This window comes from Magnolia sinica, chromosome 3, assembly GCF_029962835.1.
Source record: "Magnolia sinica isolate HGM2019 chromosome 3, MsV1, whole genome shotgun sequence".
NCBI lineage: Eukaryota > Viridiplantae > Streptophyta > Magnoliopsida > Magnoliales > Magnoliaceae > Magnolia > Magnolia sinica.
In genome coordinates this window covers 27655372-27678059 of record NC_080575.1, presented here as the reverse complement: position 1 = coordinate 27678059, position 22688 = coordinate 27655372, and the positions used below count along the sequence as shown (strand labels likewise).

Genomic DNA, 22688 nt, shown 5'->3' with positions numbered 1-22688 from the left:
AGTTATAAATTACTAAGAATTTGCATGCATCAAATACAATCAATTCAATCTAAGCCGTTCAAAATATGGTTACCGGTTTATATTTGTTTGAATTAAAAAATTACTTTTTTAATTTGTTTATTTGACCACCAGATTGATATATAATTATTGGACAGTTAGAAATGAAAAGTATCCAATAGTTTTATTTTTAAAAAAATGCAGCCCAGGAATCAAAGGTTAGGATGTTCTACAACTTATTCCGATTAATTTGAATTAATTTATGCCACGTGCACCATTCTAAGTGCCCGCGTATCAAGCGTTCTACGCAGCCGGAGTATCAATTAACTCCCAGCGCTGCATTCAATGCCACGGATATCTCTGCGCGGGCGGAGGTAAAAGAAGAAAACGCAGTACGCGTCGAGGGGACTCTGGAAGGAGTAAGGTCTCTGACAGACAATTGATCCTTAGTCGCGACGGAGGAAAAAAAACGAACTGAAAGAAAAATCTATAAATCTCCATTGAAGCAATAGCCATGGCGAAGCATCTTTCATCTTCACTTCGCATAAACTTCTCCTTCTTTCCCTCCCAACAAACGCTGAAAATAAAATCCAAAAAAAAAAAAAAAAAAAATTTCAAGAAAATCTCGCTACAAATTCAAAATCCAAACGTCTCTCTTTCTTTCGTTTTTCTTTCCTGCAATGGCCACTCTTCCTTGTGGCTGTTTTCCACGCGCAATCTCCTTCAGCAATTCCTCACGGCTTTCATCGTCCGTCTTCCCTCCTCCCAAGTCTACTCAAAAAACACCATCTTCCGTCGTTAAAACCTCTCCAACCCAAGCAATCTTCTGCTCTTCTTCGTTTTCTTCTTTCTCAATAATTGACAGAGTCGGGTTTCAGAGGCGACGAAGCAATGTCTCGTTCCTCTCTTTCGGGGCCAATCCTAGCTACTTCTCCGATGAAGCGAAGAGCGAATCTAATTCTCAGCTCCTGTCTGCAATGCTGCCGTATGTTGTTGCTGCCACTGCAGTTGTCGCTCTAGTCAATCCCGTCAGTTTCGCTTGGTAATTCTCTTTCTCTTTACTTTGCTCCACTTCTTGAAGAGGGTTTCGATTTTTTTTTATGGGTGCGTTTGGATGCGCGAGGGAATTGGAATTGTGAAAGTTTGGTTTTTTTATGGGCCTGTTTGGATGCCTGTTATTTTTTAAGCTGGAAGAAGGTTACATGTAACTTTCTTACAGGTGAAAGAAAGTTAAAAGGTAATCCTGCTTGGATGTAAGTTGTAACTTACTCAGAGGTAACTTATACTTTTGTGTTTGGATAACTTGTAACTTTATTTTAGGCAATAAGTTGCATATTCACGCTAAGTAGATCTTGAAATATGGAATCGTTGAAAAATCAGATTAACACGTAAAAAAGATTGGATAAAATTATTCCATTTTACTAAGCCCATGTAAATGAATAGTTTGATTGATTCTTAGGCTAAACAAATCAACAGGTGGGCCATAAAAGTGGGCTCACGTTTTCGAAATGCTTGTAATGTAGGAAAAAAAACTTGAAGTAAGATATCCAGGCAAAAATTTCCCACAGGAGTGACTCTTGTTGGCAAGGATAGGTTAAAGAGAAATCACAAGCATAGGAAGCTGCTTCTACCAAATTCTGCATTAGCAGTTAAAATCTCAAAGTGGGACATTATTAAAATGGACCAATATCAAGGGACAGTTTAAAACCAGATATCTTAACACTTCGATGTACCCTTAATTTCTCACCATTTGACAATAGGCAAGAATCCAGATGCAAATGGAACTTGGGACTGTTTGATACTGGATATGTTAACAATGCAGTGGGCACTTAATTTCAAAACACTTGAGGACGTGCAGGAATCTCAATGCAAATAGAAATTGGGAGTGTTTAAAAAACCATATGTTAAAACAGATTTGGGACCTACTTGGGGACAAGCTGCACTGACCAACAAGCCCCACTTATACAAAATGAACAATGGAATGGCATTGATATAAATTCTATACATTATGTCACCACTGTTTCATGTGGTGTGGTCCCACTATGATGTAAAACAGATTTGGGCCCCACTATGATGTATTTGTTTTATCCACACCATCTATCCATTATTCTAAATCATTTTTAGTCATCAGCCCCAAGGAGTGAAACAAACATTACAGTGGCCCAAGGAGTTTTTTAATGGTGGATTTTCAATCATTACTATTTTGTGTGGTGTAGTCCACCTGAGATTTAGATATGCATCAATTTTGGAATCAAGTCCTAAAACGATCCAAAATAATGAATGAACGGCATGGATAAAAAAAATACAAGATGGTGGACCCCACAGACCATTGGACATTACCCATGCCTCTAGCCAAACTGCGTGACGGAAAAAATAAAAGAAAGAAAGAATGGAAAGGAAAACCGAAAAAAAAAAAAGGAAAGAAAGAAAGGGGTTTTCTAACCCTGCTGAAGCTGGATCGGAGAGGGAGAAGGAGACTGGGAGAGGAAGAAGGAGATTGAGAGAGGGAAACGGAGGCTGAGAGAGGGAGATGGAGACATTGGAGAGGGAAGCTGCGATTCTTTCCAAAAAATTTCATTTCAAAATTTCCAACCGTTACCTGTATCAAAGATATAGGTAACTTGAAAAACGACTCAAGTGCTTGTATCATTTTCGCCTCTTTCTCCTGTAAGAAAGTCACAGGTTGAGAGAAAGTTACCTGTGACTTTCCTCCCCAAACACCAACTGTAACTTTGTTACATTTTAGAAAAGTTACAGGCATCCAAACAGGCCCTAAGAGGAGATGAGTAGTAGAAGGATGCATTCTTTTTGAATTGAGCTTGAAAGTAATGAAATTGCGATTTCGAGCCATACATAAGGAAGGAAATTGAGATTTTTAGTTATTTCCATGTACTTGGACTAATTTTCGCAGTTCAATTCGTTAGTGCATCCAAATGCACGTTTGTATTTGTTCTCTGGAAATTGCAGAATTATTCAATATTTCTGTTTTTTCAAAATGGATTTTTTTTTTTTTTTGGGAATTTTCAGTGGCTTTCTATCTCTGTACTCACTCTGTCACAAAGAGGAAAGAAAAACCAAAAAGAAGGGAAAAATCATTGACATGAAGTGGAATGATCCAAGAAAGAATCTCTCATTACATAACTATGCACGCAGTTGTGGGGCCAATCTCTGATCATGATCAACCGTTGGAACAGAGGGGCTACTGCCATGTGCATTACATTGCACCTTGATTGAAGATCACCCTTATTGGGATGTGGGTCACTCTTGGATCAGTTGAACTTCATTTTCCCAAATAAATGTGACGACACCATCAGAAGTGTAGATCATCCTGATCTAGTGGTGGCCCACCTTTTGACCAAGGAGATCTCTGTGCTAGATGCAAATCATGTGTACACCATTTTATTCAAGGGTCGATCTTAACGACTTAACCAGAGGTGGGCCCCACATTCCCTCTTATTGCATTGTCATGCGCACTGCATGGTGGCCAGCCTTCAATCAAGATCGACTGAGGATCAGAGGGGCCTCGGCGTGCACCTTGCCTGAAAGTCTCCCTGATGGGAAGATGGGTCATTTTTGGATCAAAATGGTCTTTGTTCCTTCGATAAATGCTGCAATACCATTGGAAATGGAGATCGCCTGATCCAGTTATGACCCACCTTTCAATCAGCCAAGATGCAATGCATGGGGGTGCCCCTCTGATCTAGTGGTCCACCTTCATCAGATTTGGAGCAGACTGTACGTTGTAATGCAATGAAATGCCCTCTCATTTTAAATATTCCATGAATCTTGGATGGCCCTTTGAAACAAAATATGTTATTTTATTATTAATTTTCTTGTCATGAAAGATTGGAATAATCTTTTCAAATTGAGCCCTTGCCTTCTGCTCTAGGGTATCAAAAGACTATTATGCTCCTGCTCTTGGTGGGATTATGTTATCCATTGGAATTCGGCTGTCCGTCGATGATTTTGCTCTTGCATTTCAAAGGTGCTTCTCCATTCCTTGTTTCGTGCACTATTACAAATCCCAAAACAGAAAAGATACAGGATGCCCAGGAACTTAAATTCATCATCAGCACGGATGCAACACTGCTATGGACTTAGGATACTCATGCTGTATCAGTGCATATAGTTTTTGGGCATGATCCATACAAGGTGGGTTCCAAAGACCAATAATCTAGATCAGTGAACCATGGGTCCCACTTGTATATTTTATGAGAATGCCAAAGCTATACTTTGGTGTCTTTGCATGCATGGGCACTTAGCCATTGTATCGCATACAATATGTTCGATGTTGGTCCTTCTGATTCAGCAGTCCATCTTTTCACTGCGAATGAGATATGGATACATGCATCATATGGCATACCTCTGCCTGTATCCATGTAAGATAAAACAGGAAAAAAAGGCAAGTGCGTATCTTAGCATATGGATGCATCTCTGGGCACCGCCCCAATTGATCACATATGGTATTCAAATTTTGATTATTTCGAATTTGCTTTTTCATATTAGTCGAACTGCTGTTTATTTCATTTCATTTTTTATTTCGAATCTATTCCAAGATTTTTACAGCTTATCTGCTGCAGACCTTTATCACTATCTATTGGGTTTATGGCGCAGTATGTGCTTAAACCGCTGCTGGGCCTCTTGATTGCAAGAGCATTCGGGGCACCTCCCATGTTCTATGCTGGTTTCATCCTCACTTGTTGTGTTGCGGGTGCCCAGCTGTCAAGTTATGCCAGTTTCTTGAGCAAAGGAGACGTGGCTTTGAGTATTCTACTGACCAGTACGACGACCGTATTGTCTGCGCTGATTACCCCTCTTCTTACTGGTCTTCTGATCGGATCTGTAGTGCCAGTCGATGCGGTTGCCATGTCCAAGTCAATCTTGCAGGTAAACATGACGTGTCTATGGAGGATCATCTATCATGAGTAATCAAGAATGGTTTCTTGGATGGTTTAATGAACCATTGTTCATTGATCTTGCAGGTGGTGCTTGTTCCGATTACTCTAGGCCTCACACTCAATACTTATGCCAAACCGATTGTGAATGTTATTCAACCGATCATGCCATTTGTTGCCATGGTCTGTACTTCCTTATCCATAGGAAGCCCTCTTGCGATAAATCGGAATCAGATCTTGTCTGCTGATGGTGTCCGATTGCTTGTACCAGTACTCGCATTCCATTTTGTGGCATTTACTATGGGATACTGGTTATCGAAAATCCCATTTTTGAGGTAATTTTTCTCCATGTTGGATCTTGTTCTGTGTTGTTTAACTCTTTCGTGCTCTAATTTATGACCGTAATTAGGACCACTGTTAAGCATTTGATTGTAATCAACCTATGTAGTAGGCAATTAGGTAGCGCTTGATTGTAACCAACCTATGTAATAGTCTATTATATTGTGCCTGTGGGAGTTTTGTGCTCTATTGCCGGTCCCAAGCCCAGATAAAGGAGAGGGTTGCATCAAGCTGGCAGCTGGTGTCAAACTTATACTATAACTTTAAAAAAATAAAATAAAAATAAAATAAAATTATGCCATAGTTCCATCATGAATCTGAACAATATGACATTCCAAACTCATGCTAGGGCGTTCTGAAGTTATGGCCCTTGAAAGAGTGGAATGATGTAAAAGGATTCATGTACCTGGGCCCAATTAGTTGGGAACTTGGGATAAGGCTTAGATGATGATGAAGAAGAAGAATTAGGACCACTATTACCTAGTTTGGGTCGGATCATTCAACATAATACGCAGTTTTCTGCATTCCAATCATAAGTAAGAGAGAAATACCCTAAACTAGATAATTGTATTTCTAAATCAGTTCACCAGCAATTACGGTGATTAGGTAAACAGTAGGTGTGGTGATTACGTAAACAGTAGGTGTTTTTCTCTTTGCAATTCTATTTATCGATGTCATGTTTGTGGCTTTTTCTTGAGATTTTCTCCATGTCACTTGGTTTTGGTTAGATACAGTTGCCTGTAGTATTTGTGGAAAGAACTTGCCAATTCCATATCTGTTTTGTTGCATTAGTGAGCGATTATGATAGGAGTGAAAAAAGGGTTCTCTACTTGTGTCTATTTGGCATTAAAAAACACACCCATGTCTAGTTTAATGTCTTTTTGGCCCAAGAGAATGTGAGTCCTGATATATTTTTTTTCCTCAGTGAATTCCACATCTAGCTTTTTCCTCAGATGCTGTACCTGTTGGCTAATGTACTTTTTAGGTCTGATTATTGCTTCTCATTCATTTTCTTCTCAGATTTTGTTTTAGTCAAAACATGTAGCTCCTTTTGATATCTTCAGCGCGTTCTAATTAGTTATTTCATTTAGACGTCCAGTTTTTGTAGTTCACGGATTACTGAAGGTGGTTGACGAAACCCCCATAGTCCTATTAGTTCAAGTATAGGACTGCGTTTCTTTTATTTAGGGCATACCTGATCGAACCCAAGGGTTGGCAGCGCCAAGTGTAGCGCTGCGATGCAGTAATAACTCGATGAGACCGATGTTGAATCCTCATGGAATGGGAAATACAACCAGAACTAATCTAAAAGTAAACGGTTGTCTAGTTTTTAATTCAGTGAAGTAGAAATGTTTAAAACAATCAATAAAAATAACTAAGGATCCAAGAATCCCCAATCAATAGATTTTGAACTTAATTCATCTTCTCGAGTTGATAACTCAACTAGAATTGGATTCCAATCCGTTATAATCAGTAGATAATGCAATAATATCAATTATAAACATCGAACATAGATTAGAATCACGATAGAGTTGATATCTCATGAAGATTTAGGTAATCACATCACAGGGAATCGAAAGCATCGAATGTAACGGGAGGCGACAATAGATCAATCAATTTTACAGATTGATTCCTTCCCCAATTTAGGAATTCAATCACAATTCAACGTAAATAACCTAAAACTTTCATTGAAAACGAATTAACTATCAAATATCATCAAAAGGTCAATCCCTTAGCCTTAGCTAAGAGATTAGCCAACCATGGCTAACATCCTAGAACAAAAACAAAAGAAAAACCTAAAAAACAAACTGGAAACGAAGGATTGAAGAAGAAGAATGGCTATGTGGAAGCTCTGCCACCTCTTAGTCTTTCTCCCAAGCCCTAATTCGTATCTAGAACAACCTAAAACACTCCTTTAAATAGGAAAAATCAACATCGACTTTAGATCGACTTCAAATTTTCGCACTTTTGTTACGCTTTGGTCGCACTGACGACAACCTTCGATCGCACCGAAGTCGCACCGAGTCTAGATGAATATTCTTTCGGTTACAGCCGAATTTTATCAAAATGTCTGAAGTCTCTATCTCCTTTAGGTCACACCGAATCCTCCTTTGGTGGCACCAAACATCAATTCGGTTGCGCCTAAGCTTCGAGCCGAATTAAGTTTGAAAATCACTATTTCTTGCTGGACTGTCTTGGGCACTTTTGGTGGGACTGAAATAACCCTAGGTGGGACTGAACAGTCTATTATTTATGTTATTGAACTGTGTGATTTTTCAGTCTTTTCTCCATCCTTTAGTGCTTGGTTTTCTTGAATATTTATCACTTGAAATCTTTAATAGTGTCTTCTAAATCTCCAATTCTTCATCGCCTTTGAGCTTGATCTCCTTTTGAGCTTGAAATAATCCATTTAAGCATGTATGCGATGTAGAAAACATAAATGCATCCGAGACCAGTGCAATTGAGAGGATAAATATGCAATATTTAGGCTTGATCAATACCCTTGCAAATACATGGGTGTCCAATGTGAGCCGGCAGGCTACCCTTCCTTTGTAGCATGTTGGAGTGTCAAACTTTTCTTGTCTCTGTATATTTACATTATAACTAAACCAACACTAAGGGTATAGAACCATGATCCACGAATGAACCATTATTTGGAATGCAGTTTTCATAATGGAAAACTTACTTAGGTTAGTGATTTAGGTAACAATGCATGAACCATAAGTTGGTTTGTGGAACCCACCATAGACCATAGTGTGTATGTCCCATCCAACCCCCTCATAAGTTGCGTCTGACCAGGATGAACTGACTCCCCAAAAATCAGCATCATCCAAAAATCAAGGGCCACGGTTAGACGAACTAACACCCCAAAAATGAGCATGATCCTAAAGTCAAGGGCTACATTACATGAACTTAGAGGTTTTATGTGTGATTTTACATTGTTCCCCATGGTTTGGCCAACTTGAGTTTTGTATTGGGCTATTTTTGTGCTACATGGTGAAAAATGAGAATGAGACTTCATGGACGGAGTGGATGTCACATGCATAACGTCGTGGCCCTCATAGATCTCACGCGCTTTACCCACTGCGTACACTTGGTGTTTTAGTCCCCTTTGATTCGCGTACGTATGGATGCTATAGGACAAAAATTGGCAAGGACATTTTTTTTGAATGGTGATAATATTTTATTAAGAAGAGGCAAAGGCCTTGCTATTTACAAAATCATCCAATAAGAGGGTGCAAAGCACAATCCTTAAGGCCCTTGATACTTGAAGCCCAATCCATTACATCAGATATAGCCCTCCCGAAAACATCAATAGTCCTCATATTTCTATTACGAAAGCACCTATCGTTCCACTTCCCTACAAAGCCCAAATCCTGGCCAAGAAGGCCAATCTCTAAACCCCTAGCGCTCCTGCCACTCATGCCCCTTTGCCATGCGACAAGGAAGCCTTCAAAATCAACCCTAGCAAGGACACGTATTTGGTAAGAACATTTATAGATGTATGTCCACGATATGAGTTCTATAGTTGACGTCTCTACTATATATACGTAGCTAGGGGGGAATTTCCTAGCCCGATTAGTTTTCGGTCACAACCTTGGATTTTTAAGATCACATCGAAAAAGGATTTCAAATAGAGGTAAGGTTGTTTAGGTAATTTATAGGTCACTCCTGTTTAGCAACCGATGGTTCAGATTTTACATGTTTAGCCTCATGAGTGGTGAGCATTTCTTCCATTATAAAATTTCGATGCTCTCTCTCTCTCTCTCTCTCTCTCTCTCTCTCTCCATGTAGTGAGGAAGCAATGTACAAGACGTGGATAGAGGGGTGGATGTGTTGTTGTAAAAGGGGAGTTATTTTTTAATCTAGGAGAGTGACACCAGATGGGATATGTCTTGGCATTGGCTGTTGGATCTTGGTCCTTTTCAATGTTCAAAGTTAAGGTATTTCAAACCCACAATTTCATGAAGGTTATGTAGACCAGCTAAATTCAAAGGAATAGAGTCAAATATCAAGGGGATACAATATCCCAATATAAGAGAGGCTTTCTTGTGTTTTGTTTTGTTTTGTTTTTGTTTTTGTTTTTGTTTTGTTTTCCCTTTTTTTGTTTTTTGTTTTTACATACCCCATCTAAGGTGAGACCTGTTGGATAAACTTTTGGATCATTGGTAGATGACCTAGATGCAAAAAGTGAAGTCCCGGCCTATTGTAGAGGATTTATTTGGAAATGTTCTGGAAAACTGCATGCAGGTGATTAGCTTCAAAATTTTAAAAATGCAGAAATGCTCTTATACATAGTGGAGTGGGTAAAATTTACCCTGTTGATGGGGTTGAGCAAGTAAAATCTACATTGCTTGGTTGCCAAGCATGCATAGATCTCGAAGTTACATAAATGCCCTTACCTTTTCTCTCGAATCTCTTCCCATGTTCTTTGGATATCTGAAGTTCAAAGCTCTGCAAAAACTACTTGTGGGAAATAATTGCCTCTGGCTGCTCAATGTTACATGTATAGATATTTAGAATTTAGGGATTTACCCTTTTAGCTTATGTAGTAGGCTAGTAGCATGCATATAATATGATACTATGCATGCACATCTTCAATAATAATGCTCACAATTTCATTCAAAATCATAATATAAGTTTATATATAAAACTATATTGCATGATTTGAAGTGTATGTGCTATCTAGCTCACATGATCCTATCCCCTAGTGTATTTTGTATTGGAGGAAATGATTACCGTGGTCTTTAATAATAACACTCATCATTTCAGATATAAATCACAACGTGAATTCGCATATAAACAGTATTGCATAGACTTGATTGTATTTACTAGAGGGACACATGACCCTATCCATAGTATAACATGTAGTGAAGGAAGTAGCGTACCATGTATTCATTCCTGCATACTAGATTGGAAGTGATCTAGATAACCTTTGGCTGGGAACTAGAGTGCAAGTGATCTAGGTAACCTTTGGTTGGCGACCCCAACTGTTCCTTGTCTGTGGTGGGGCCCCACCTGGGTTGCGGATTGGCCAATTTTTGGCCACAGGCTTAACATCCAGGGGCGCACCTAATGTATGAAGCAATGTCACACACACAACATAGCTGGCCCATGGAGCTTGGGTATTGTGTCCACTGTGTAGAGGACTCTGGTCCAAGGATTACTGGATGTACTGAATAAACTGTTCCATTCTTGTCGGCGTATGCTGTGTGTATGCAGTGATATGGAAGCAGGACAACTATGTCTCTAGAGGCAAGTGGATCTTTGCATTCTAACACCCCATTCAGGTTTGTGATTGTTCTATTACTCTATTCATGATACAAGTTGGAAATTAAGGCTGATGATTAATTTACCCATCTCTTTTAGCTGTTTTGGAAATACTAAAATACAAAACTGCAACTTCCCATGGACCGTGCAGAAAATGAACAACATGCCAACCTTCATGAATTTCCTCTCCATGTAGCCATAGAGAAGAAAGAAAGAAAAAGATCTCATCTATACATATATTTAGATTTTGCATAAATAAAAAATGCATAGGAAATCATTTCCATATAGGACTTGAATTTGTCACCTTTTGCATCCATTTTCTCCTTAACTAGAAATCATTTGCAAGATTTTGTTTGGTGACTTGCACAGTACCTCTCTCTCTCTCTCTCTGTTTTTTTTTTTTTTTTTTTTTTTTTTTTTGGGTTCTTTTCAGGTTCTTTTCAAGCACTTAGTTAAAAACCCAAGCTGATGAATTTTTGTGGCCTCCCAGACAAGAGGAGAGCGTATGCAGAACAATATCATTATGTACAGGAATGCAGAGCTCCACTCTTGCTGGTCTTCTTGCTTCGCAGTTCCTAGGCAGAAGCCAAGCAGTTCCCCCAGCATGCTCTGTCGTTGCCATGGCCATCATGGGCCTATTTCTTGCTTCATTTTGGGGCAATGGTTACCGGATCAGAGACATACCGAAGCAGCTTTTTCCTCAAATCAGCAACACTCACCTCAATGCCTGAGGAAATCAGTGTTGCATGTGCACATGAGTGCTGTGGCACTCTTTCCCCTGGCTTCAAAGCAAACAGGCGGATCGGAAATCTTATACAGGTACTGTTGTTCATGAGTAACTGAGTATAGATAAATAGAGTTCTAACCGTGTGTGTACTACGGCAGTCATAGGTTCCGCACGCAGCTCATCAGTGGAAGTTCAATGCATGTTTGTGCTTCTGCTCTCAGGCTATAGTTTTGTCGAGTAAACAGGGCTCGCCTCATTGTATTTTTGTATATGGCAGCTATCTTGGAATGAAAATAAAGGGGTTTGCATGCTTCTGAGGTTCGATTGCTGTGGTTTCTCTTGCGATTCAGTTTGTAACAGTCAATTTGCATGTGGGCACTCACAAGCACATGATCTGAGGAGTTCATTTCATAGAATGCATATGGGCACTCACAAGCACATGATCTGAGGAGTTCATTTCATAGAATTTCACCTCTCAAGAGTCTTAGATACCCATTTAAACGATAGTTCTCAAACGTACTGAGTTGACTTGTTGTGAATGTTGGTTCTGGGTCTGACTTGCGAGTCGACGGTGTCTGGAGGGAATTGAATCCAGGAACTTAACCAATGCATCATTGAATGGTTTACTTTTATTGTAGTTGAAAAGTCAGCTGGGCCTCACGATCTTAATCGATGGTCACGGTCCGTTTCAACTCTTCACGGATATGGTTTCAACGTGAGATCAATGTTTTAAAACCTGGGTTGTTGTTCCGGCTCACCAGAACCACCAACTATTCCTGGTCGGCGTCTAATTGATTTGCATTCATCAGCCTAACCATTTGACCCAGATGGTTTCAAACAACCCAAGCTGTCAGGTCTTCCTCTTCCTATCCGCTCTCTACATCACTGATGAATCTCTCAGGCTAGAGAATTTGATGTCCTCCATTTTTGGAATTTAACTGTACTGGTCCGATTGAATTGGTTTTCCCATGCTAAAAAGCTGAAATGCTCGACGTAGACGTGAGAGACATGGCTGGGTCATGACAATAGCGAATTAAAGTAGGCCGCTTGGGAGACGGCTAGGACATGAAAATAGCCTATGGTCACCGCACATCCATGCCTATACATGCGTAGGCATGTTTTCCAGCATGGAGCATGTGACACATGATCAGTCACTCTGCCAGAGTATCAAAGTTTTCTTCTTTGACCTTAGGCCTAAAAAAAATCAGACCATTTTGCCTAGGTGTGCCTACTGTTAAAAACAGTTCATTTTTAGTCGTCCATTTGTTTTGCATCCTATGGCCCACCTGAGTTGGGTAACGCTGCAGCTGAAGTATAGATGTCCAAAAAACAAAGAGAGAAAGAAAGTGGCCTACTTTGATTGAAACGTCAGATTTTACATGAATATGCGTGCGGGGTTCTCGTGCTCAACAAATTTCTAGAGCACAAGTTGTTTGGTGGGCCACACTCCATTGAGAATTCATTGCCATTTTGACAAAAATAATGTTGACTAATCATCATTACAGGTGGCACTCACGATGTGATTCTCCAACGCCATTTTTGAAAACGACCGTTCTTCATCTTTCTCACATGTCGATGCCTAATTTCTGTAAGCCCATTCACAGGGAGTCCGTGTAACCAAAAGCTCTGTGGGGCTACCGTGACTTCTTTGTTATATCCACTCCATCCATCCGTTGCGTCAGCTTACGCTATGATGTGAATTCAAATATCAGACTTGGAAGAATTCAAACAGGCCACACAACAAGAAACGGTCGGGATTGGACGCTTTCATTGAAGCGTTGTTTGTATGGCATATAATCATAATGGTGGGCCCAGACAGGTTTCAATTGGGGGGCATTTCCATCCCCACCGTTTTCCAGTGGTGCGGCTCACCCACATTTTTGAGCTCATCAACTCACGTGGGTCGGCTATACTGATTGACGGAGTGAATGTCACACGGTTATCAATGTCGGTCCCACAGATCCTTTGGTTACAAACGTACCTATAACTGCTGTTGACGGTAATTCGCGTCCCTCACATGTGCAACTCACGCATAGCGATTGAGACTGTTTCAGCTACTGAGCGCATTGTGGATGGCGCATAAATCTAAAATCACAATGATTAAAAAAAATAAAAATCCTAGCCATCCAATGATGTCTATTCGGAGGGCAAAATTGTATGGTTATTCTTGCTATGCCCACACACGTGTAAGTCATGATACGGGCATACGTTCTGAGGCATACATAACGTGGGTCCCACATGTAAATACCCCTACATAATGTGGGTCCCAGATGTAAGTGCCCTGGCAGGCCATTTCTCTTGTGATGTGGGCTACACTTCCGTTGGAGGCAAAATATGACAAGTCAATAGGTTGGCTTATGTATGGACCAATTCTGCTGACATAGCCCGAACTCACCAGGCGCCGAGCCTGTCCGAGGCCGCCACACACTCCTTCCAAGGCCGCTTCATACTGGCCCAATTCATGGGTAGACTATTAATCAAGCACAGGCCTACCAGACCTTGGCTTAACCTCAGTCCGACCTATTCGTTAGGTCGGCCATGGGTCGGCCGTTAGTAAGCGATAGGTTGATTACGGATCGAGCATATCTCAGCTAATAGCTGATTGAAGGACAACCATCCACAGTCAACCAAAGTTTGGTGAAAAACGAGTCGACGAGCGTAAGCCATCCAAACATACCGATACTCCGAAATCGGTCGACGATCAGCTGAGCTCCGTCAGTCATTCCCATCTAGACGCTTAGAGCCGAGCCAAGGAGTTGGCACGATATTAAGATCTTCTTCCGAGATCCTTGGAAGCTAACATCCGATTCCGGAAATCCAGGAGATCGAAGATCTCGGGATCGTTTGGGATAATGATCAATTCCCTTTAGGGAAAGTTCTATACTCCACGGGATTACGTTGCCTCTATAAATAGATGACCTACTCACGGTGAAAGGTACACGCATATACATCCACTTCTCACCCCCAAATCTTTATGATTAGACCCAGATTCCAGGCTTGACTTAGGCATTGGAGGGTCCCCTAAACTAGCTAGGGTCTCCTTTGTCCTCTTCTTGTGCAGGCACTAGATACTCAAGTGCAGGCGGAGGGGTGAGCCAAAAGCTGCATCAATAGATTGACGCCGTCTGTGGGAAACGACATTACAAGTCATGTTCCACACTATCAAAGCTCTACGAGTTGTCATAGCAAGAGTAAAAAAGAAAGTCCAAACCCCTCCAGAGGCAGTTCCAATTGCAACATTGCCGCCGGCAGGACGAGGCCCTCAAACCGTGGATCGGCCAGAACGACAAGAGAGCTATCAAGGCTCCCCGGCTCGTCAAGCCACCTCTGGCCCGTCCAGGCATGGGCAATGGGACATCGGAGGGTGCAGATGACGTAATTCATTAGAAAGAGAGGTCGGAGAAATGCGGGCCGACATGAACTACATGAAGCAGATGCTGAAACGGATGTAGCTTCCGTAAATGTAGCAGCCCAATCTGGGGGAAGAGCAGTCGAGCAACGTCCGACAGTTCACCAATCCTCAATCGTCTATCCCCCGGGCCGCCCCCTAGCCGAACCAGCATCAAAGGCCTCCCAAGCCCGTTCTGACTCACTTTTCGGAAACGGCTCCGCTACTCGCTTTTGACCTTCGGCATGAGATAGACCGGAGGAGACGCAACCGATCCTTGGCTGAGGGAACATCGGATAGCGAAGCACCCTGGAAGGCCGCGTTCCTACCAATAAAGAAAGAAATTACGGACATGAAGCAAAATCGGACGAGCAATGCATCTGGATTGGAAGAGAAGGGATCGCCATTCGTGGCTGACATAATGCGCGCTCAACTCCCTGATCGGTTTCTCTTGCCCCAAATTGTATCATACAACGGGAAAGCTGACCGTACTGAACATATAAAATCTTTCCAGACTCATATGGAGTTACATGACGCCTTGAACGAGGAAATGTGCCGCGCCTTCTTGCTTACCTTAACCGATGCTGCCCGACTCTAGTTCAAGCAATTGAAACCGAGGTCCATTAGCTCATTCGACATGCTTAGCAAGGCCTTCATCGTGAACTTCATAGGGGGCAAGAAAAGGCTCAAAGCCTTGGCCCATCTCAACAATGTGATCCAGAAGGACAGAGAGCTCCTCAAAGATTACATTTACTGTTTCAACCGCGAATCATTATAGGTCCGAAAACATTCAGACGAAATGGCCCTATATTCCATTATGCAAGGAGTAAGAGACAAGATGTTTCTCTCTTCCCTAGATAAAAATCCTCCGTCCACTTTGGCTGAGTTCATGGCCCAATCGTAGACGTATTCCAATGCCGAGGAAACTAGAATCGTATGAGAAGCGGCTCATAATAGAAATTCCTCGGCCAAAGGATCGACAAAGAAGGATGCTGAATCAGTCGACGCCGGCAAAAAACGTAAGGAGGATCGGCCTTGAGACAAGCGAAGGTCGAATAAATGACTCGACAACAAATTCACCAACTACACCCCTCTCAATAAGCCCCAAGAACAAGTCCTGCCTGAGGGAATCATTTAGCTCTTACTCACTGCTGGAGATGCGTCGAACTAAGCAATAGTTATGGTCGACTTCATAATAGTCGACCAATCTTCAGTCTACAATGGTATTCTCGGTCATCCTTAGCTTTGTCTCCTCCGAGCTGTAATTTCGACGTACCACCTTTCCATGAAGTTCCTGACTGAGTTAGGAGTTAGAATCGTCAAGGGAGATCAGCACGACGACCGGTGTTGCTACGCCACCACCCTAAAAGGTCCATCCGAAGTAGCAACAATCGAGTCCCTAGACCCGTGTGACGAAACTCCCGAACGAGGCCAACTGGTGGAAGACCTTGTCTAGGTCCCTCTGGATGAGTCTGACCACTCCAAAACCGTTCAAGTTGGCTCGTCTCTGACTCTGCCGCTGAAGAGAAGTTGGTGGCCTTGCTGCACCGATATGCCGACGTGTTCGCATGGTCACACGAAGACATGACCGGGATCAATCCTTTGATCATCACTCATCGCCTCAACATCAATCTGACCTACAAGCCGGTCCGACAGAAGCAATGGTTATCTCTTCCAGTTTCCAGTTTACTATGTCAGTAAAGCACTTGTCCCGGTAGAAACAAGATATCCAACCTTGGAAAAAGTGGCCCTCGCACTGGTTATCTCTTCCCGACACTTGCGGTCATATTTCCAAGCTCATTTGATTATCGTTATGACTGACCAACCATTACGGCAGATATTCCAGAAACCATAAGCATCCGGACGTCTCACCAAATGGGCGATCGAGCTAAGTGAATTTGACATTCAGTACAAGCCCTGAGTCGCAATCAAAGGCCAGGCGGTGGCCGACTTTATTGTTAAAGTCACGCAGTAGACCGAGCCACTCGTGGCCGACCCTAATCACAATATCCCACCGAAACCCTCAGCTCACGCTCAGAATTTGGAACAGTCCATTCCCGCTTCAACTCCCGCCTGACCCCATTGGCGACTATATGTCGACGGTTCATCCAACTCCAAGGCAAGTGAGGTCGGGGTCATCCTGGAAACTCCCGATCATACATACATATAGTATGCCTTAAGATTCATATTTCAGGCTTGCAACAACATGACAGAATATGAAGTGCTACTACTCGAACTCCGTTTAGCAACCAGCTTGGGGGTCACTCACATCGACGTATACAGTGAGTCACAGTTGGTCGTCAATCAAATAGCCAATGTCTACCAGACCAGGAAAGAGTAGTTGAAAGCTTACCTCCAGAAAGTAAATGAACTTATTGGCAGTTTTCAACACTGTATCGTTATCCAGATCCCACGAGCAGAGAATGCCAAAGCCAACTTATTGGCTAAGCTCGCCACAGCCGATGAAGATGAGATCTCTAGGTCTGTCTCGATCGAATATGTCACCAAGCCAAACATCGATGAGACCAAGACTGCGACCGTACTCCCAATTGACTCAGAACCCTCTTGGGTTGATCCTATCATTCGTTACCTCGAAGTAGACGAGCTACTGAAAGACCAGGCCGAAGCCTGACGACTCAAGATCCGAGCCGCTCGTTATATCTTACTCAACAGGATACTATACAGGAAAGGATACTACGTGCATTTGCTAAGGTGCTTGCGACCAGACGAGGCCAGCTATGTCCTAAGGGAGATACACGAAGGCATATATGAAAATCACTCTAAAGGACAGTCCTTGGCTTATAAGGTAATACGAAAAGGATATTACTGGCCGACCATCCAACATGATACGCGGAAACTCATCCAAACTTGTGACAAATGCCAAAGGTTCTCGACCGTCCCTCGACAACTGCCCGAAGAGCTCACCTCGATGGCCGACCTGTGGCCTTTTGCTCCATGGGGGATCGATATCATCGGACCTTTTCCTACGGGAAAGGGTCAAACAAAGTTCGTCATTGTTGTCGTAGACTACTTCACCAGGTGGGCAGAAGCTGAATCATTGGTCAAGATAACCGAGCAAAAAATCACTGACTTAGTTTGGAAAAACATCATTTGTCGATTTGGCGTGCCTTGGACCATTATCTTTGACTACGGAAAACAGTTCGACAATAAGAAGTACCAAGAGATGTGAGAGAACCTCGAAATCAGAAATGTATATTCGTCTTCGCACCATCCTCAGGTGAATGGGCAGGTCGAAAAGGAGCTTGGGCTGAGGAACTTCCTAAAGTTCTATGGGCATACCGAACTATAGCCCGGACCACGACAAGGGAGACCCCATTTTCCTTAGCATATGGGTCAGAAGCAGTCACCCCGATTGAGATTGGACTACCGACCGCTCGAGTAAGCTGGTTCGATGAACAAGACAACAAAGAACTCTTGGCACTCGACCTCAATCTCTTGGAAGAATGTAGGGAATAAGCTCGGCTCCAAACGATCGTCCGTTAACAATAAGTGTCGTGATTCTACAATGCCCGAGTTAAAGTGAGGAGATTTTGAGTTGGAGATTTGGTCCTTCGAAAGACATTCCGTAACACTAAAGAGGTCGGCGCAGGCACATTGGGGCCCAATTGGGCAAGACCATATGTGATTGTAAGCACCGTCAGACCTTGCACATATCGACTGGAAGACTTAACCGGCCAACTACTGCCTTATCCCTGGAATGCCGAGCATCTCAAGATCTACTATCCCTAAATCGGTCAATAGGCAAAGCATCGCTTAAGTTCTATTGATGAACATGCAACTAAGTAAGTCAGACAATTGAATGCGAAAAAAAGAGAGTATATTCATTGATCAGAATAAGATTTACATCGGGAACGCATCATCATGAACATTGGTATTACATTAATAGAGGAGAAAAGACATAAAATGCATGTGTCGAAGGGTCGGATTCTCTCGAGCTCGTCACCAGGTGTGCTTGAAGTGCCTAAAGCAGATGTGGGGATTAGAAAGGAATTTTTCTCCGCAGGTTCAACTTCAGGGCTCGGTCACCTCATCAGGACCCAACTTAGGAGCAGCCTCGGAAGTTGCCTCGGGATCAACTACGACCACCGAAGGACCACCCGTAGCCGACTCAGCCTCGGATCGGCATCCCCCTCGGCGCCCGGATCACCAATCCCGACCCACTCTCGTCAAAGCCAGAAAGGTCAAGCTGAGGAAAGCTCTCCCTCATCAGCTTCACGCACTCAGTGTAACCATCTCGGTAGAGACGATCCCACTCCTTCACGAACGATTGGGACGAGAGAAAGGCTTCCACAACCTCCGCCCGTCCCTCCTCCAGCGCCTTATCTTGTGCAATGACAAGAGCGGCCTTAGTCTCCATTTTGAGCCGATTCGCCACTTCACAGACTCGGACATACTCGGTGTGGCATTTATTGTATGCCGCCCTGGCCTCTTCCAATCGTGAGGTCAGGCGAGTATTCTCTGTCGCGGCCTCATCAAGGGACGCCATTGCCGAGGACATATCGGCCTTTACAGTGGTAACTCAGCCTCGACGGTCGCTAGTCGAGCCTCTGCATCATTTCCGTGCTTGGTGGCCTTGGACAGCTCGGTGCGAGCCTTCAGCTCACATGACGCGAACTGCATTAAAAAAAGGGTTACCATTGGATAAAGAAGCCGAATGAAAAACAGAAGATTTTACTCTTACCTCAAGGAGCATCCTCGTCATCTTAGCGAGCGTCCGCTCCATGGAAGACCCGAAGAGATCGGCAAAATCCTCCTCGATCCTTTGACGACTTGCCCAAGGGAGAATACCTTCGACGCTCCGAAGGAAGCCCATTCTTTTTCCCTTAGATGTCTCCCCATAGGGGGGCTCATCCCCTTCACTTCCTCTCTCCTCTTAAGGACCTGTTCCGTAACATGTCCTGGCATAGGAACCTCCCGAGGCTCGGGTGGGACCGCCTCCACCACCTCTATACCCTTGTTCACGACTTCTATGACGCTTGGGGGAGGGGCGACCTTCCCTTGGCTCTTGGAGGTCGCCCTCTGTCTCTTTAAGGGCCGAGTGTCGACCCAAGGAGGGGCCTTCATCTTGGAAGGGGGACGAAGGGTCGGTCGAGCCTCAGACATCTCTACATCAGAAGCAAGATACAACAAATGTCAGTGAATAAAACAAAAAAGATTTTATGACAATTACTATTGCTCAACTATGGGTCGTACCAGTCAGAGCCAAGTCCAAGCCCGACTTAAAAAGGCGCTCTGGTTAGAGAAGTCTTTTACAAGATCTCGTCTCTAGATCCAGCGCTCTCAGATCCTTGATTCAAGCCTCTGAGCTCGGTTCAACTCCTAGATGATGCTTGGGGAGGATTGAAGGAGCAGAAATGGTCAGAGGACACATTACAGAGGTTTAATAGATAAAAAAAATATGTAATAAATGCCAAGTCACTTAGCTTGGAAAAAGCCCAGGGAACAAAAGGTACGAATGGCTCCGACTCGGCCATCTCCCAGTGACCGCATGCCCAGAACCACCGATCCCTCCAGTGTTTGTTGGAGGAAGGAGGGTCGGTTATCAGAGATCCTCCTTCCTTTCGCTAAGAGCAGAAGTAATACCAACTGGGCTATTGAGAATTTGGCCTCACTTAGTACAGATGGAGGAACTTGCTAATGGTCAATGCTGGCTGATCCATCTCAGCCCACAGGATTGCATAATTAACAAGTCCCTCCACCCGTTTGGAAATATTTACCCCGGAGCCAAACCAAGAGAGCCCAGAAGACTCCGAGCAATCTCTTATAGCGGTAAATGGAGGCCGCACTGCATTACGACCGGAAAAATCACAACCGCCCCAGGAGGGGGTCAGTCAGGTGGTTCATTCAGCCGAGGAAGGCTAAGGCCGGTAGAGTCAGGGATATGATATTCGACACGGATCCGAAGCAGGTCATCCTCAGCCAAAACTGAGGGTACTAGCCCCCCTCGACCCTTCCTCGGCCGCGACTTCTTCAGCCAAGGTATCATCGGCCTCCTCGGTTTCATCACCGTCGCCTACGACAGGAGGATTGGGCTTACTTGGAGTAATTTCTATCACTGCCCCCCGCCTAAAAGACGAGTCAGATGCCCCAACGGATGCCACCAGCCTCTGTGCCGGAGACTTCATCACCCTTTGCAAATGCCGGAATATGGCATCAGCACCGGCCACCGTCTCCACCAGCAACATGGGTGGTTCTGAAGCAGCCCAAATGCTGCTCGTTCCACCCTCGTCACTGTAAACTCCCTCCCGAGGGCTTACGAAGCCTGACATTTTTCAAAATTAAATGAAAGGGAGGGAAAAAAATGCTCACCGGAGTTTGCAATGACGACTGGATAACGCAAAAAGGACAGAGAAGCGAAAGACAGAGAGCAGAAAAGGAGAGGCACGAAAATGGGGACGATTCGGCCGTGTCACGTAGCACACGCATTAAAGGAGAAGCCGACTCGACGCCCCCCGAACTCCCCAGTCCGACAAGTGGCGTCACACCACACGCCGTATGTATCTGTCATCAAATGCCCTGCCACTCGTCCACCGCTCATTTGCCCCGCCGTTGAGATGATGACCTCTTGCTCAAGCGGCCTTGAGAACTAAATCGATGCGTGTTCAGGATGAGGTAGTCCGCTTCGATATTCGAGCTAGCCGTCATACCAGCAATAAATGCTCCATCATGAGTTCGGACCACACGTAATCCAACCCAAGATCGATCTACTCCTTGGCCTCTATAAGTCAGCACAAGGAGTAGGGGGGCTCTGTTGGAGGAAAAATATGACAAGTCAATAGGTTGGCTTATGGAATGGACCAATTCTACTGATATGGCTTGAACTCACCAGGCACCGAGCCTAACCGAGGTCGCCACACACTGCTTCAAAGGTTGCTTCATATTGACCCAATTCATGGGTCGACTATTAATCAAGCACAGGCGACCAGACCTTGACTTAACCTTAGTCCGACCTATTCCTTAGGTTGGCCATGGGTCAGCCATCAGTAAGCAATAGGTTGATTACAGATTGACCATATCTCAGCTAATAACTGATTGAAGGACAGCCATCCACAGTCAACCACAGTTTGGCGGAGAACGAGTCGACGAGCGTAAGCCATCCGAACATACCGATACTCCGAGATCGATCGACGATCAGCTGAGCTCCATCAGTCATTCCCATCTGGATGCTTAGAGGCGAGCCAAGGAGTTGGCACGATATCAAGATCTTCTTCCAAGATCCTTGGAAGATAACATCCAATTCTGGAAATCCAGGAGATCGAAGATCTCGGGATAGTTTGGGATAACAATCAATTCCCTTTAGGGAAAGTTCTATACTCCACGGGATTATGTTGCCTCTATAAATAGAGGACCTACCCATGGTGAAAGGTACACACATATACATCCACTTCTCACCCCCAAATCTTTATGATTAGACCCAGATTCCAGGCTTGACTTAGGCATCGAAGGGTCCCCTGAACTAGCCAGGGTCTCCTTTGTCCTCTTCTTGTGCATGCACCAAATACTCAAGTGCAGGCAGAGGGGTGAGCCAAAAGCTGCATCAACAACTTCTATGAAAACTTGCCCTAAGAAGCAAAGCATAAAAATAATGAAGCCCACCTGATAGACGGCTTGGATCTTAGACCCATGTGCCATTGTCACAAGTGTTTGGGTAATTCCCTTATACAGTTGTATAACACACGAAAAAGAAAATAAAAATAGCAATGTGCATTTGTGAGGCTTGCTGGCCTGTATTTCATGTCCATGTGCCACTTTGCAAGCTATTTTTCTTGATTAGATGCCTTCTACTAGAGTTGTCAGAAGAAAAAGTATGGGAAAGGCATGAGACATGTTACTCTGTTGCTGTCTTTTTATATTTGCCATTATTAATAGTTAAATCATCTTTTAAGAGAGTTTTAAGACTTAACCAATCGTTGAAAAAAAGATTTAAGGCTCATGAAGATCTTCCCGGTGAGTTGGAGGTGCCAAGTGCACATTAAGCGCTTTTGCACTGAATCCATTCCCATCCTTCCCTCTCGCCATTCTATCCATTTGTCTTGTTGTGGGGAAATCT

The 22688-nt window shown here is 43.5% G+C and overlaps 1 protein-coding gene across 1 annotated transcript; it reads left to right on the top strand.

Moving 5' to 3' along the window:
• Nucleotides 1–366: 366 nt before the first annotated feature.
• On the top strand, nucleotides 367–11551 carry LOC131239737 (probable sodium/metabolite cotransporter BASS3, chloroplastic). The gene is made up of 5 exons (XM_058237584.1): nucleotides 367–1039; nucleotides 3887–3982; nucleotides 4578–4884; nucleotides 4980–5227; nucleotides 10993–11551. The coding sequence occupies exons 1-5, from the start codon at nucleotides 678–680 to the stop codon at nucleotides 11231–11233; spliced, it is 1254 nt and encodes a 417-aa protein (XP_058093567.1). The 5' UTR covers nucleotides 367–677; the 3' UTR covers nucleotides 11234–11551.
• Nucleotides 11552–22688: the final 11137 nt, after the last annotated feature.

What these genes read in the sequence shown, in the direction of transcription:
- LOC131239737 (XM_058237584.1), top strand. Translation starts at nt 678, where the DNA reads ATGGCCACTCTTCCTTGTGGCTGTTTTCCACGCGCAATCTCCTTCAGC. An exon ending in TTTGCTCTTGCATTTCAAAG is followed by an intron (nt 3,983 to 4,577) that starts GTGCTTCTCCAT and finishes TATCTGCTGCAG; the next exon opens with ACCTTTATCACTATCTATTG. An exon ending in TGTCCAAGTCAATCTTGCAG is followed by an intron (nt 4,885 to 4,979) that starts GTAAACATGACG and finishes TTGATCTTGCAG; the next exon opens with GTGGTGCTTGTTCCGATTAC.